General features: G+C 43.0%; 1 protein-coding gene across 2 annotated transcripts; it reads right to left on the bottom strand.

The window, feature by feature from the left end:
- Nucleotides 1–97: 97 nt before the first annotated feature.
- On the bottom strand, nucleotides 98–17,707 carry mmp28 (matrix metallopeptidase 28). Of its 2 annotated transcripts, none has more exons than XM_014337068.2 (8): nucleotides 17,370–17,707; nucleotides 14,223–14,299; nucleotides 13,369–13,559; nucleotides 7,244–7,465; nucleotides 5,574–5,819; nucleotides 2,398–2,547; nucleotides 1,854–2,021; nucleotides 98–1,245 (listed from the first exon to the last, which is right to left on the bottom strand). In XM_014337068.2, the coding sequence occupies exons 1-8, from the start codon at nucleotides 17,487–17,489 to the stop codon at nucleotides 827–829; spliced, it is 1,593 nt and encodes a 530-aa protein (XP_014192554.1). In that variant the 5' UTR covers nucleotides 17,490–17,707; the 3' UTR covers nucleotides 98–826. The 2 variants fall into 2 exon arrangements, with proteins under 2 accessions (XP_014192554.1, XP_014192555.1); XM_014337069.2 differs by having other exon boundaries at nucleotides 98–1,221.
- Between the last annotated feature and the right edge of the window lie 7 nt (nucleotides 17,708–17,714).

Genomic DNA, 17,714 nt, shown 5'->3' with positions numbered 1-17,714 from the left:
AGGCAGGCAGATGAAGTAGGAGGTGAGAAGTGAATGCTTGAAGTATCCCAGACACATATTCACACAGCTGACAACACTGCTACGCTGAATTCTCAAATCCAGATCAGACATAATTTCATCTTTCATTGAATGTTGAAACACAGATAGTTACAGCTGCTTTACACACCGGCCTTTAGACACAGAACACATAAAATCCGTATGCAGATTGTGTGCGTTAAAACCATTCTTGATGCAGCCGGTCACACCAGCCATGTAATTTAGCAGGAAAAATTTGCAGCATTTATTTTTTTAGGCTCAAGCTCGATTTATCTGATTCAAATACAGAGAGCTGACCAATCAGACCGCTGCATTTGGAAACAAGTGCACTCACTCAAAACACCAGCCGATACTAAAAATGCAATGATATGGAAATAGTCAAATATTACTATTTTACCTCTGACACGCAGCTAGACGCTGCTCCGAATCAATCGGGTCTCTGAAATGATTTTCTGGCTCTTCAGATGTGGTCAAGAGTTCAAACTGGCCCACTGACATCCTGAAACTTCATCGCCATTGATGACTCACCTGCACTGCTCTCAAACTCTGTCATGATTGATTTGGGGCCCCTAGCAATCAGGAGGGATTGAACATCACATTCCAGAGTAAGCATTATAATTTAAACACTGCTGCTGATGTGCAGTCCTGTTGAGGCTGTAATTACACTTCCATACACAATAATGCTAATCGCTCTGCAGTGTAAATACTGTACGTGCTGAGAAGCTGTAGCTCCTCTGTATTACAATACATCAACAAATTGCACTTTAAATCCTGCGGCGCCATCTGCTGGTCAAAGGATGTTGTTGCTCTGAGGAGCACTCCTGCAGCCGGTCCAGCTCAGGTCCTTGGCCCAGTGGCCCTCTTTGGTGACTCGCACCTTCACTGGGTCAAACCTCCAGAACTGCTTTTCTTTGAAGAAGTAAAGGCGGCCATCTGGACGGGTCAGCGCCCCGTTCGTCCCCTGCGGCACGCCAGTCCAGTCAGCCAGCTTGCGTGGGTAGTAGGGCTCTTGGCGCAAGGTTTTAAGGTTGAGTACGGAGTAACGGGAGCCCTTGAAGAGGACCATGTGACCCAGAGGAGCATAGTAGAAAGCACTGTCAGGGTGACGAGGCAGTCCTAGCTCGCTGCTCTTCCTGGGGAAGCCGGGGTCAAGCGTGCTGCCCGTGTAGCGCCAGATCCGCTTCCCTGCACAGCAGGAGGCAAGAGACACTGAAATGACACCAAACTTTATGCTCACGAAGAGTAGAATAAAATAAAACCTCTATTTCACCAGTGCTGCGCAAACAATACAGCATCTGATGATATTTAGCAAAAAACTCAGAGTTCAGGACACCGGGCCTTTTAAGAGATGAAATAACTTTACCGAAACGCAATATGTTCTTAAAACTAAGCATAACTTTGACTCAAGACAGAAAGTACACACAGTATGTACAAGTGTTTTGGGCGTTTTTCTTCATTTAAAAAATTTGTGATTATGATTTATGGAGATTAATAATGCAGCAGAGCATCTGAGCTTTGCATAACACTGTTTGCATTTGGCAGATAAGACAGTCTTGTCAGGTATTTGGCATTTAGTGGAACATTTTGGCACTATCTTCAGACAAATTTTTGTAGCCTTTAGCACAAAGAGAAGACTATTAAAACAGCAGCTGGAGCCTCACTGCTGTATTCAGCCTTTAAGCAGCACTTTGCTATTTTAAAAGGCACGAGAGGATCTATTTTGGGAGTTTTAACAGATGCGTGAAGTTGGCTAGCAGTTTAGGAAATGCCTTAAAAAGGAGGTGTGAGTCCCATTAATGTGCTCAATGAGGCAGTACCTTTGAAAAAATACCACTTGGAGTCCAGCGGAGAGAAGGCAGTGGCCTCGATGGCCGGAGGGAGGTCGGGCCAGCGCTGACGGAGAGGCAGCGGGCCACTTACGCGCCCTTCAGCCGGTACAGTCCAGTATACACTGCCCCGAATCACCAGCACTGTCTTATTTTGGTCTGGAAAAGAGATGAATATACGTGTATATGTCTCTCATTCTTGCACAGAGCATGCTGGGAACAGTTTCTGAGCCCTGAACAAAGCTAAAAGTCTGGAAATTACAGCATTTCACTGTTCTCGCTCTTCTCTCAGATACCATGAGAACACATGGGTGGCTTAAACTTTCTTTCCTGTTTTGCTTAACTATAAAATGATTTTGAAATACAGGAAAGCGAGTATTTATCAGCAGCTTTGTCCTTTTGTTATAGAAATAAATATGAAAACAGGAATATCCACTGTTCCTGCTACAGGGTTTATTATTGTTCTTCAGCTTCTTCTACAAGAGTTGTGGCTGAATGTTGTTTTCTGATAAGATTTCATTTATTCGGACCTCACCCATAGTGATGGCATCAAAGACGCCCTGGCAGTAGAGAGGCTGTCCCGGGGTGTCGCGTCTGCTTTGAAGCTCTGAGAACTCCCACTCCTGCAGCGCAGCGTGCAAAACCTGACCCGGCAACCTCACCGGGCGATCGCCTAATGGTTTACCTAAAGGCACAAAAAATAAAGGAAGCAATGCCATAAAACAATGAAGAGGAAGAGCTGGAGTTTATTGTTAACTGTTCTCGTTGGCTGACCGGACAAACTTTACATTACAGATCGGTCCGATTTCTCATGCATCCCAAACAGCAATTTAACTGTTTACTAAATTAGATCAGGAACAAATGGGAACACAAACTGTGGAGATTTCTTCTTAAACAGGACTTGGAGAATGTTAACATTTAAATTGTCCTTTACAGGATGTGGCTGGGTTGATGTATACTGATGGATGACATTCCAGTGCACAGGAAATAAACAACAGACTGTAGATAGAGCACGGGCTGGAACCTTTAACATTTTTTAACTACCAAAATCAGAGCCGTCCTATTGTTATTGGCCCGCGTACCCTCGCAGTGCGCACATGAAAAGAATAAAGGAGAAAAAAAGGGGAGGGGGGGGCACAACACATTGAGCTCAACTGAAGAGTAAATGATAGCGCTTCAGATGTGATTACAGCCACTTTGTTTGCAAGGAGCTCAACAAACATTTTTGTAGGAAGATGGATAAAATCAGCACACCCAAGAACAGGAGGAAGAAGGCAGGAAAGATAGCTCTACTGTGCACACCGCAGTGGTATCCAAAAGCTCATTGTGAGCATGTAGGAGCAGAGATGACTTCATCCAAAGACACAAACTCCCTCCTCGCACTCTGCCACATTCATCAGAAGTGGAAGAGATATTTAGATATGAAATGGCACCAAAGTGGCAACTAAACTGAAATATTAAAGCTATAAATCCTAAAATTAATGTCATATAGGCCTGGATGTGAATAATATTTAACTTTATACTGCTGAGCTTCATATTCGGGAGCATGTTTGAGGTTATTGCATTACATTCTGCACTAGTTACATATTTCTGTAACTGTTTTACAAGCTGCTGTCCCTTTAAGGCCACACGCCCTTTCTGCCACTGAGATGTTTGTGTTGTAAAGTGTCAGCAGCAGACCAGCTCAAAATAATCAGACCATTTAAGACACTTTCATGATCTTTCTTCCTCATTCTGATGCTCCCTTAGTTTACACATCTACATGTCTAAATGCACTGAGCCACTACCTTGTGGTTGGCTGATTAGATATTTACATTAACAAGCGGTTAAGCAGGTGCATCTTACAAAGTAGCCGGTAAGTTTGCGTTGACTTCATTATTTCAAACTGGCTATATTTAATATGAGCAACCAGCATTGTAACAGTATATATAACAAAGAAGGAAAAGCATAAAAAGTCCACTTCAAGTCAAAGTTGTTGTTTTTGATGTCTCCGTCATAGTGCACACGGCACCGTATTCAAAGGCAGAAACACCAAATCTATGTTCGCTCTCTGACATATCCAGTCTGCTCACATGTGCTCCTTATCAGATTGCAGTGCCAGGAATGATTCACACACACACCCACACACACTCACATTCACATATTCTCCTTAAAGCTTATATGTTTAAGCAGATGTAACATTTTCGGAGCATCAGCAGTCTTGTCAGCTGGACTTGTCAGTTTTGAAGTCGCATGACGTTTATGTGGGAGCAGCTGCAGTGTGCACATATTACTGCCCCAGGTTGATAGGAATAAAGGAGAAAAAGCAGACCAAGCTTCATTTGAGTGGCCGTTAAGAAATCCTGGGTAATTTTCCCTGAAGCAAAAAAAAAAAAAAAAAAGCTATTGGAGAGTTGTCTTGAGGTCTTTGTGTAAGGTCTGCTGATAAGTGGCCACCCAAAGTTCAAGTTTCCCTAAAAACAAAAGCACATACAGCTTAACGACCAACTAAAGGTAATTATCTGCTATAATTGTTGCCATTTAATTCAATCTATGGTCAAATTGCTTTAGGTCCTGAATGTAACTGAAATAAAGATGTGTGTCTCTCTGTTCGGCCGATACAGCGGGAGTGAAGGGCCACTTTAGGGTGGTGAAGACAGAATATTTCAGAGGCAGAGCAGATGGAACTCCTCACTTATTAAATAAAAGGAGAGGCAGCTGGACGTGGTCTGCCTGCAAACTTCTGCTGATCTCAGGTTCAGAGCTGTGTGCTTGTCCTGCAGCCACGCAAGCATTCCTGCACAGTGTCTTGTTTTTCTCTGTGCAGCTGCCGTACACCTGAGAGGCCGGGCCAGAGCGCAGGAAGCTCCTCATGCATCTTCAAAACGTCACACAGTCACGGCTAAAGAGCTGCTGGCAATGCAAAAATGGTTTAAGACGTATTGTTGCGCAGCTGTTGTGGAGAAATCATTTTCCAAGCAGCAGCAGAAAACCCCCCAAAACAAGCAATAAAAGAAGTGTGCAGAGCGGCACATGTGGAAACCTGCCTCACACATGCCAGGAGGGACAACAAACTTGCAGTAAACAGAAACTCTTATAGCCGTCATTCAAGAAGTCCAGGGTGATGCTCCCACATTGCACAACCACAACAGTAATCTATCACAGCAGGTAAATACAGTGTGCATAACTGCAATGCTAATAATAATAATAATACACAAACAGGCTGCTGAGTGTGTTGTTTTGACACTCACACCACCTCCGCTGCCCTCCCTATAAACACTCCCACAGCAGCAGCTAAGAGGCTGTCAGGCTGAACAAACTCCTCCTGCTGCTAAAGATAAACTCAAGATTAGATTGTGATGTGTTGTGCATATTTCTTTTGCCAAGAACACGCAGAAACTTCGAGTGACTGCAAACAAGAAATGTAAGAAATTAAGTTTTGGCTTTGCTGCTCTACTCAGTCACCGTCAGTGTTTGGAGCTGTAGTGGCCTGCTGGCCTTTTTCACAGCTCGGTGCTACAGCTCCCAATTTGGAGGGCAATAGAACAGAGAGACAGTCTGGATTTGTCACAGTGCATGCACAGTTCATCACACTACCACCACCATGTCTGACTGTTGGTATGATTTTCTCTTTATGAAATGCTGTGTTAGTTTTATGTAAAGGGATGCAACTAAGTTTAAACTTATTTAACATTTTAAATTGTTACCATAAACCAAGCACCATGTTCTCACCGTACAGCTGCTGCACAGCAATAATGTCGTCCCAGCTCAGAACCAGCCCGCGGCCGAGCTTCCTGTAGTAAGGCGACATCAGAGCGTGACGAACGGGGGAGTGCTCCAGGCCCAGAGTGTGTCCGATCTCGTGGGCGGTCACCATAAAAAGGTTGTGGCCCTTGTGCCCGTTTAGCGTCCACCTCTCCGCCATGTCGAAGTGGGCTTCGCCTCGGCGAGGCAGGAAGGCGTGAGCCAGAGTTCCCCCTGAATGAGAAAAAGGAAAACAAACAAACTCTGAGGCGCATTTATGATTTATTAGACCCTCATTCTTATTGGTTAAACCTAACACCGTTCACTCGCCATGTATTTATACACCGCTCTGCATTTAATCATTGGTGCCGTAGGTTTGAGCAGCTGTGGCTCAGCTAGAGCAGTTTATCTACCAATCAGAAGGTCAATGGATCAATCTGTCGCTCCTCCAGTCTCAGTATCGTTGGGCAAGGTATTAAACATCAAGCTGCCCCTCAGGGCATCCGCAGGCATAGATGACTCGCAGTAGAAAGGTGTTATATAAGCATGGGCGTAACTTTGTGCTGAACATTGGGGGGGGGTCAAGATCTCTGTCTAAATAAATAAATCTGGGTAAATTCCCAGATGATTAAACATGCAACTATTTTGCTGGTAATAACTGAAATGAGTAAAGAAAATCAACAGCCTATTTATGAAAGATAATTCATAATTTTATTGGGGGGGTCATAACTCCCTTGGAAATTACGCCCCTGTATATGAGTTGTTTGTTCTTGCAAGATGCACATTTCAGCCTCTGGCACTGGAACTTTGTTCATTCTGTTTGATGCTATTTTTTAGTTTTCAGGATCTCAGCACAGAGCAGAAGCAGAGCAGCTGTCAGTGACAACATGTCAGATACAGCAGAAAAGGAGATGTGGCAGAGGTGCCTGCAGTGGGGCAGCAACTGCACTAAAACTGTTTGTTAAAAAAAAACACTATATGAGAGTTCTCCAACTGTGGATCTGAGCCATCAAGCTTGACTTATTAGCCTGTATAAACTGACACTGTTACTTCATGCTCTTTTTTTCTTATGAGCTGGTTAGGTTAGCTGTTTTACTGTGTCATGCACAAAGCGCCGACCCACATGGACATAAGACACCAAAAAAGGCATACCTACTCATCTACTCAAGTGAAATAAAAACCGTGCAAGATTAAAATCACTCTTCTTATGAATTGCCCCCAACTCGAATACGGTGAGGACTTGCAGGATGGTGCTGCTTCATGTATTAAAGAGGTCGTTAAAGACTCTGAACAGCCGTTCTTTCCATTTTGAGACTGGGAGCTTTCAGGTTACAAATAACACACAGTGTAGAGAAAAAAGTTGCATTAAAGTGCTCTTTAAATTCAGAAAATCTAATATTTCTATATTTTCTAATTTGCTGAGTCAGATCAAAGGATCTTAATGAGTTTACATGTTCTACTTAAATGTAAACTTGTGATTTTGTGGGACTTAAGCCCAAATATTCCCAGTAATCTCATTACTATTCACACCTAACTAATGAAATTAATCTGCCAGTACGTGTAAGGAGAATTTAAGGAAGTTAAATATCTTTTCTTCTTAAACAAGTCCTTGTAAATATAAATGAAGATGAAATAGATCGATGTGTTGTGACCCTGACCTGGTCCGTCAAAAGCGTTGCTGGCCCCGTCGTTGTGGTCTCCTTCATAAAAGGCCAGCCGGATGTCTGCGGGTCCACCAGGGGCCTCCTGGAAGACCAGGCCCGACACGTTGCTCCACAGCTGGAAGGCAGCACGCACAGCCAGCCGGACAGAGCCCAGCGACAGGTGCTGAGGCCAGTTCACGATCTGGTAGGTCAGGTGGCGCTTGTACCACTTGTCAACTGGAGAACAGCCAGACAGAGAGAAGCAGAAATGAGACACTATGAAACTCCCAGTCTGGTTCATCTCAGCCGGTGCATCAGCAGATGAGCTCCAACCAAAAAAAAGCCGTCAGTGTTATTCGGAGCAAGGCTTACTTTAAAGCAATTATCAAAGAATATAAAAAGTAATACTGGCTAAAACTCAATAACACAGTTAGCCCTCAGACAGGTACATGGGTAAAGATGCTAACTAAACGAGAATAAGAGCATAAAAAGTGCTCAGTCATGCTGATTTTCTCATATATGTTAAACTAAATTATCTTTTCAAAGAGAATTGACCGTCTTTATAAGATGTCAAAACAATCCCTGATTTGTTTCATTCGACTAATGTGGCTGTTTTTTTTCTTTCCATATTTGCTGGATAGTCTGCTATTTTAAACTAGTTGAACTTTTAGAGAGCTAATCCCGTTGGAAATTGTTAAATTATTACTATTGTGTCCTTATTATAAGCCATTGATGTAGCTGTGGATTTACACCTTAAATAACCAGCATAATTAAGGAAGGATTGAGGGTCACCTCAAGGAAAGTTTTAAGTCTAATATTGAAAGTAGAAAGGGCATGTGTCTCCTGAACCCAAACTGGGACTGAAAGAGGCCTGAACGCTGAAGGCTCTGCCTCCCATTCTACTTTTAAATCCTCTAGCAACCACAAGTAAACCGGCAGTCTTAGAGGGATATGCTTTATTGGGGTGATTGAATTGAATTGAATTGTTTTATAGTTCTGAATGCCTGATATCCCATCCTCAACTGTGACAAATCCAGCCAACTGAGCCAGAATGATAGGATGTTAACCATGCAAGCTTCCAGCTGGGTAAACTAACACGCACTCTGACTGCATGCTTCACCAAACAGTTTACTTCACCATGTGTCTGTAGTTTCTTGGCTTAGTTATAATTACACGTGTCGCAAACTTCACAGTCACATCATTTGTTCGCGGATCGAAGGAATGGGGGATTCATGCTCAGCCTTTCATTAATTTACAAGACTCCAATTTGTTCGCACACATACACAGGATCACACAGTAAAAGAGTCTGGAAACAAAGCAGACACACACAAGCAGCTCAACAGCCCTAACAGACAAAAGGGACTGCCTGCAGGAAACAATCAGCAGATAATATGAACCTTCAGAAAGAGGCAGCTGGAGAGGCTGTCGCTGACTTACAGAGCACTTTTAAATGAGAGCTTTATGAAACTGCACAGACTTTGCTCAAATGAGCCTCAACGCTGATTTTGTCAAAGGGGTTTTGGCCAAAACAAGAACACTGGACTGAAATAAACTTTGCACACCTGGGCGACGAATTGACACTTAAACCTTGCAAGAAGTGATTCTTCTCCATTCAGTCTTCACTTCGGGGCTCGGCTGATTTACACATACTTGGAGAGCTGACGCTTAAGCGTCCACATAAATCAAACTTATTTTCCAAAGTTGTCAAAATATTTTTTTAAAAGACGGCCAAATGTGAGCGAGAGGTTTGCTCACGTTACACACTACTGCTCTGTCTTAAAGCCTCACGCTGCCTGAGGCCGCTACAACGGAGGACAGACTCTGAGTGCTTTCGATGCCATTTGTGCTTGTTTAAATAACGCATTGCAAACAGAATATGGGAGAAATATACGAGAAGCATGTTCTGCATACTGTGAATGGACGAGAGACCGCAACAGCACCCTGGAGACTGGAAAATATCTGGAAATCTGGAGCCATTAAGACATGGTTTTGGCAGTGACATCAGTGTGTAAGCTGTGTGAGTAAACACACAAACAGAAGTTGTGCTTCGGCAGCAGCTTGACTCTTATAAGAACTTCATGCTTGTCCTTTTGTTGCAACAGTTTACACAGATATGACGCTGTAGGAGTGGAAGCACATGGAGCCTCAAACACCACAAAAAAAATCTGATTCAAAATAAAGTGATCATTTGCTGCAATCCTCTAGAAGTCTGATTACTATGATTTGAGACTGTGAGATACTCAAACATGTTCCCATCCCAGCTCCACCTCTCATTCCAAGATGAACTGCACACATTAGGCCTGTTACCGCATCATGTGTGTATATGTGTATTCTCAGCAGAGCTCAGGCGCCTACTCTCCATCTCAGACCGCCGCGGAGTAAGAGGTCCCAGAGGACGGCAGAGAAGCCAGGAAGTCCGATACACACAAGACATTCCAAGACTTCCCTTATGGAAGCAATTATGATGCCCTCTATAGCGGCAGTGTAGGGGAGGGCGTGCTATCACAGACATTAGGAAGTGACTTAGATCATCTGATAGCTAAAGTTATTGGTTGTGGAGGTTCGGGGAGATTCTGTTTGTTGCTGGTGTTAAGAAGGCTGTGCAACAAATGCAGGCAAGAGATGCCGCTGACAACGAAGCCAACGGGCGAGGCCAAAAAAGACCCGACGCGATGTACAAGATTTCATTCACGTCTCATGGGTTATTTTGTCCAGGCCGTGGTCTAAAATCCAAAATTTGTTTCAATTCAGTTTTATTTACATCAAATAAGGACAATAGTTTCCTCAGTGTGCTTTAGGACTCTACAATGAAAGAGAGAAACCCCCAATACTCAGACTAGACCTCCTATGAGCAAGCACTTGGCAACAGTGAGAAGGAAAAACCCCCTTTTTTACAGGAGTCAGAGAGTGAAAGGAAGTGAGTGAAGAAGAAGCCCAGGCAGCATAATCAAGAGAGGATTCGGGGTCACTGGATCCAGGCCTAACTATAAATATTATCAAAAAGAAACTTTTAAGCTTAATCTTAAAAGTAGAGATAGTGTCTGTCTCCTGAATCCAAACTGGGAGCTGGCTCCACAGAAGAGGGGCCTGAAAGCTGAAGGCTTGTTTTAAATATCCTGGGAGCCACAGGTAAGCTAAAGTGCTCTAATTGGATGATACCGTACTCCCTCTCTTGAGATGCTCTGCCAGGCCTTATTGCAGACACCTTCACCTGCTGCTTGTTTGTGGGTCTCTTTCGGGCCTCAGATACCTATAAAGCCATTCATGCATATGAAAATAGGGAACTTTGCAAAAGAAACCAACTGTTTGCTGGAATCAGTGAATCTTTGACTGAACTGAAAACTTCGATCTAATTATTTAAAAATGAAATGATTGAAATAGTTACCAAAAATGTGCAAAAATGCCCATTCATTGTTTAAGCGTCTACACTTCATGGCATGGATCCATGGAGGCACACCTCAGAAAAACACACACACACGTCATGCACTTAAATAGCTTATCTTAGACAAGCTGGTGGAAAGTCAGTTCTGTAAATATCAGTGGGAACAACCACAAGTCAAGGTCTGTTTTCAGTTTCCAGGAAGCTCAGAAGCTGATAAACAAAAATCACATCACACCACAGGTGAGAGTGAACGAGCAGGCAGCTCGTCTGACTCACCCACGCTGCTGCAGTCGCACGGCTTCGTTTAGCAGCCACAGTCAGCTGTCAAGGTCAAACAGCTCAAACAGCATTTAGGGTTAGCTTTAAGTCATGGATCGCCTGCTTCACAGAATGGTAAGCCTCAAGTCTGATATGAACTGGAAACTGCAGGAACACCGGCATCACTGTCCACAGAGAAGCGAGTTTTTCATCACCGTGGAGTGAGAGGGTGCCAATGAAGAAAGAAGCTCCTCCCTTCAAGCTATTTGGCCAGATTGACAAGATTTATGTTTGGAGGCTTTCAAACCTACGAAAACTATACGTGCTGTCAAGCATGGTGGTGGTAGCCCCGTGCTCGGGGGCTGTTTTGCTGCAAGTCGTGCTGGTACATTGCATAAAGTGAATGGAATAATGAAAGAGGAGGATTTCCTCCAAATTCTTCAACATCACCGATGGTTGAAACATGGACACAAACATGAAAATGATCACAATTTTGTGTGGATCACTGAGCTAACACTGAGCTTTTGGAATGGCCTCCCCAAAGCTGGTATTTGAAAGTTTGTGGACTATGTTTAAAAGCTGATTCTGTTAGAAGTTAAAACCTATGTAACTTATTAAAGATGTACAATCATTCAACAGTTCAGAGAAATCCTTAAAAGACCTCAGTTACCATGACATTCATGCTCATGATGAGCGCATGTAAACTTATGACCATAGCTGCAATCCATCCAATTGAGTACATGTTGAGATATTACTCTCTGTGCTAAAGTGGAACAACTGCCAGCCAACACTGTACATACCTGAGGCCTCATTATTACTACACGCATGTTTTCACAGGACTCTGTTCAGACCAAGAGTCTGATCCAAACACAAACCTCCTTGAGCAAACACTCATGAAGCTGCAAGCAGAAACATATCTGCCGTTTCTATCGCATAAAGCGGCATAATGTTTGAGTTAGAGGTGGTGGCACCGCACGAGCAGAACGCCGTTATTCACAATTAAGCTATTATTGCTACAATACATCAGTGGATGCATGAAGCCAGATCAGTAAGAGGTTTGACCCGAGGGTGTAAAAGTATCTGCCGCCTGTTTAATAACACTGCCGCCTGTCATATGAGACAAGTCTGGGTTCTTAAAGAGCGGGCTCAGATCCATACAAGCAGCTGGCCACTGAGATAGGTGGAAAACAACATGATCCAGTCAGTCAGTTATGGATGCGTGTACCAGAGGGAACGTGTCAGGTACTGACACGAAGAGGCAGCGGCAAACATCAGCCGCCGCTGCATTCCCCGAACATTAGCCAACCTCGTCAGTGACACTGAGGAATGCAGAGGCTTCACACATCATGAGGCTGGAGGCACAAGCACAGAGAGAGGGAGTGGGAAACATTGCTGGGGCTTCTGGTGCTGTCGTCGGCCTGCTGCTGCGTGTCATTCACAAAGGAGATGTGACGAACAGCAGCACTGAGGAGAGACAGCGAGAACGAAAAACACGAAGACGTACAAAAAAGGGCGTTTACAGGTCTCATCGAAATCTGTAGAGCGGCCCTGGATGGAGGCAATTTCAGCCAGTCAGAGGGTCCTCCAATAAAAATACATGTGCAGATTCAAAATTAGTGGGCTGATCAATTCAAATATCGTAAATATTGATAGTACCAGTACCAATGCCAGTATTAGTATCCGATCGATACTAGCGGAAAAGGATCAATCCATTGTTTCTAGAATTTAAGTTAATAGTTTCAGATTCAGTATGTAGCCAATTAAATTGTGTTAAATCTTGTTTGGTAATGGAAGGGTACGCCTTGAATACAATTACATTAAAAAATATCAGCAATATTGGCCTTGTATTTATTTGGTATCGGACTGATACCAAAACCACTCAGCAAAGTTGTGCTATGTTCAGTGTCTCCTTCTCTTGTTCCCATCAAGGATATTCTAACAACATAAAACACTGAAAGATAAGAGAGGGAAACTCTTTAAATCCTCTGGTTTTTAGATTTTGGTATGTAGGTTTGGATGGAACAGATTTACCTCTAGGAGAAACTGGAAGTGAGGTTGCAGGGGTATATGTGTTTGGACGAGCCCATTCCCCCAAACCTTTATCTAAACTGAAGAACACATAGTGAGATGTGAAGGACTTTAGGAGATGAGAGAGAGAAGCATAATCCCAGTAACTAAAGACAAAGTGGAGACTAAAGTTGAAGTTTTTACCCAGCAAACATGACATGAAAGACACATGGGCTTGTGTAACTAAATAATAAGAATCACTCAGGGCTGACGTGTGCACCATCAGACACTCCACCAGCTTTAATTACAACCCTCAACTCTATTTAGTGCTTCAGTTTATGACGGCGGACCCTCCCAGTTAACTGTTGGTTCTTTCAGACCACAATGGGGCAAACAAAGGCGCTACATAAAAAGGCAGGGAATGAAACACCGGCTCTCATGTCAGTCAGGCTCACTTTGCACATGCACGCATATAAATTAAGTAAAACAATACCTTCTGCAGCGGACCGTCTCCTGCGCAGCTGCTGCGGCGGTCTCTGTCCAGTAAAGATGAAGTTTACTCTCTGAGCCCAGATCTGCTGGCTGCCCTCGTCCGACACCCCACAGCGAGGCTCTGCCATCCGCAGCAGGGTGGCGCTGTCAAGTTTGCCTGTGATGGGCAGACGGGACAACCACTGGAATTCTCTGCGGAGAGACAGAGAGAGACAAAACACTTAGAGTCTCTCTAGTGTGTGAGCCAAAAGGGCTGCAAAAGGTGATAGATCTTTGCTGCATAGAGATTTAATGATCTGATGCACTTCTGTGTTTCTGAGAGGAGCTATTAAAGATTCGCACGAGAGCTTTCAGCCAGGCACTTGGACTGTTCCTGGATTCAGGCGAGTTACAGATACATATAACTCAAAAGTACATCAGCATCATGAAGCTAGGTTTCCCACATCAATGGATGTAAAGCAGAAGAGCTGTTAAGGTTGATAACATCAAAAATGTAGCCTTATCCCCAACCTTTATGTCCTTCATATACCAGAGCCTGCATACATTGAGTAGAGATGAGCATTTAGATACATAAAAACTGCACAGAGTTTACGAACACATCATTCAGTCCAAGATGAAGGAGTTTTAATCAGTTCCCATTATAGTACAGTGAGCAGACGGGCCAGAGGGCGAGGTTCCTGAAATTCCTGGATGGTTCAGGGAGGGTTCAGGAGAGGTTTCCCAATGCGGAGATGAGGGTGTGTTTTACTGCCCTGCACAGACGTTCAGCCCTGAGGCTTGTACCACACCGAGCTCACCCCTCCCTGTGATGAACACGCAATGCCTAGAGGTAGAAATGTGTGCAAATGGACCTACCGGACTGCAGACTGTACCTCAGCCGCATTGTGGATGTGGTAGTCATGATGGAGGTAGCCATACTTTTCCAGAAAGTCCTACAACGGAAGTCATACCTGTTAATAATTAAACTCCAAGAGAAGCAGCAGAACAAAAATGGTGATGGTTATGACTATGATTTTTACTAGCAGTGATAGCTGTACAAGGTGTGACAGTGGACAGATGGATAACCATACGTGTTTTTAAAAACGACATACTAAAGAGGAGTAATGACATACAAATAATTAATTAAACACTTACTAATACCTTACTAATGCTTAATGGTGTGACATTATTACAAAATGCTACTGTTTTCAAAAACCAGTGCTGTCACACGACATATTTCTAATAAAAACATAGTGCAGTAACCACACATCCCCATGAGTTTGCAAGACTTCTGCATTATTTTACCATGTACATGGTTATGAGTGCGCAGACCACCCATAAGACAAAGAAGCCCCCCGGGGGCCCCTGAAACTCCCAAGTTATAATTTTGCAAGAATTCCATGTAAACATGCAAGTCACGGAAAGCTCCGGTGTAATACCTATGAAGTGCTTTAACATGAACCCACAGGGTACACGCCAACAGGTGTTGCATTATTCTGTGAGGCTGGTTCATAGTTTAATATTACAGCCCCTTCATGTTCAGACAACAGCAGCAGGCACCGCTCAGAGTGCGATTACAGATGTGACGGGGCGGAAATTAAAACTGAGGAGATGACAGATGCGTTTCAGCAACAGGAATGTGCAACAACAAAATAATAATAATAATAATGTTTCTGAAAATGCCACAGGGCTTTGTTTAATGTAAGAATGAAAGCATAGCTGGTGAAACCAGATGAGGAAAGCGTGTAGTCTTTGGACAGCCAGCAAAGGGAGCTGTCAGATTAGAGCGGTGCAGTCTGAACCACAGCGAGGCGAAACTCATTTATCTTTCTTTATGAATGGGTCAGATCTCCTTGTCTTTATGCAGCAGACTTTAACATTACATCACAGTACGTGTAACCTTTCCTGAATGAATATAGGATATATACAGACTCTTTGTTTTTAAATCTGTTTTGACTGGGGTTGCTCATTTCAGCTTAGTTTTTTTTTTTTTTTAAGTTTAATTGTTAGCTTTAGTCTTTTTAAACTATTGTTGTATGGAGGGCACATGCCAAGATGCAAGATTTGGGGAAAATCAGTACAAACCCCCGCAACGACTCGAAATCTTTGTTCTCGGTTCATAATCTAGGTTAAATGTATGTTATCGGCAATACTGGGACTGTTTTACATGGTATTGGATCTATATCGGTATAGATCTTAAGTTGCAGTATGGTAGGGGAGACCGGGGATAGTTGTAACATTTTTGACATTTCTATCTGTAAATTGGAGCTCTTTTAAGGTAGTGGATTCAAAATGTAATGCAAAGTATTTACATGTCTCGGCTATTAAATAGTGCAGCTATTTTCTCTGCAGCACAATTACCCATTGCATGGTATGGTCTCAAACACAAAGAGTGAAATGTTACAATTAACCCCATAGTCTGGGTTAGTTGTAACATATCCTGGGGTGAAATGTAACACAATGAAATAAGGGTACTAACAAAACATTAACATGTAATCTTTGTTTATTCAACACATGAATGCACTTAGACCATTTATGTAGCTGTGTGTGTGTGACAGAATGCAGAAATCTAGCTTTTGAACATATTCCAACCCCCCAAAAAAGACAAATTATGGAATTTTCTGCAACTGAATATTTCATTAATTTTGGTTGGTCTTCCTTGAGTTTGGCCTCATTGGCTCAGTGGGCATTATAACCTACAACTCTTGCACCAATTTTGAACATAACAATGAAGCTGAAAAAATGTAGTTGTTCACCAGCATCGCAATTCCATTACTTTTTATCATGGCTTACCTTGGTGTGGTTTGCAAAGTGCTTCAGAAAGATGAGGAAATCTGTTTCTTGCACCCATCCTGATTTATTTCCACTACCAGTACTTCCTACTGGTCCATCTCTGACACAGTGGTCTGCATAATGTATGTGTGGGAACACAAACAGTGGAGGAATTGTGTTGCCAATGGCATTAACCCATATACAAAAGCGACCAGTGAACCTCTCTCTGCTGATGTCGTTGCCCCAACTTGTTTAATATAAGTTAAAGTAATAGTGTGGTAAGTTGTAACATCTGCATTATTGTTACAACTGACCCAGACTCCTATAGCCATGAACTAGCTAACATTACAGCCAACGGCTAAAACATTAGCACTAAAGACCTACACAGAATATATCCCCATAGACATACAAATAACATAATTTAAGTTTGATGAGTTTAACTGCAAAGCAGATAATGCTATTAGAAATTGAAATAAAGTAGAAAAACTTACTTTTTGGCATACAAATTACTTTTTTTCATGTTAAATTGTCTGTGTTTGACAAAATGTGCTGATTTTTCACATGTGATAGCAGAACTGAGTTGGGCATGCACAGGATGAGTCACATCATTTGAAACTTAGCCCTGATTGGAGAAATTGGAAGTGTTACAACTGACCCACGTTACAACTATCCCCGGTCTCCCCTACAGCACTGTAGACATCAAAGCCTCATCAGGCATGTTAATACATTTCACCAACTTAAATACTAAAGTTAAAATATAATTTTGACTTTGTTTTGACAGCTTTTTACGTCTATTTTTAGTTGACTATAACAACATTGTCCAGCTGTAATAATTCCCGTTATTAAAAAGCTTGCACATTTTATAATGGCGACAAAACAGGAAAGCGCTATTATAGAGACAGCAGGGAGTTGCGTTTTAAATTGTTGGTTGTAAATGAAAAACAAAACAGCCATTAAGAATATTTAATGTTTTTACAGAAATACGTTTAGACAGACATGCGCCCTTTCGTCTGAAACTGTAAAATCATCTTATTTGATTACTGCTGTGAGCTATTAATGTTATTTTATAACCACCAAATTCACTGTGTCAAAGTTTCGGTGTAAAGCCGATAAAACAATTTCCCCGGTAGGATAACTTCGCAGTGCCCACAGCGTAGTTTTAAATGTGGGTCACTTTAATTCGCCTGCTTACCAGAAATGTTTGTAACAGAGGTCTTTGAGTCTCTGTGAAATGAGTTTTGACAGCAGTACCTCCGGGTCCAGGAGCAGCGGTGATCCTGCGGTAGTCTGAGCGGTGATGAGCGCCGTTACAGCCAGGAACCAGAGTCTCCTAACGCCCCGCTCACACAGGCCCGGAGCTCGGGGGCTCATCGCGGGGAGAACCGCAGTCAGCGCCCTGCTCCCTTCACAACCTCCATGATTAAATTTACTATCCGAGGACACTCGAGTGATCCCAATACTTCTCCATTACTGTGAGGACTGACGGAGGTTATTCACAGCTGGAGGATTACAGGGAGAGGAGGAGTGTCAGCACCGCCCCTCGTCTGCCCCTTTACTGCAGGGCAAAAAAATCCAAATCAGCAGGGCATGGCAGCG

This window comes from Haplochromis burtoni, unplaced genomic scaffold, assembly GCF_018398535.1.
Source record: "Haplochromis burtoni strain Fernald_Lab_line unplaced genomic scaffold, NCSU_Asbu1 Contig_160, whole genome shotgun sequence".
In the NCBI taxonomy this organism is placed as follows: Eukaryota; Metazoa; Chordata; class Actinopteri; order Cichliformes; family Cichlidae; genus Haplochromis; species Haplochromis burtoni.
Note: the sequence above shows the minus strand (reverse complement) of the source record. Positions and strands in the feature narration are given on the sequence as shown.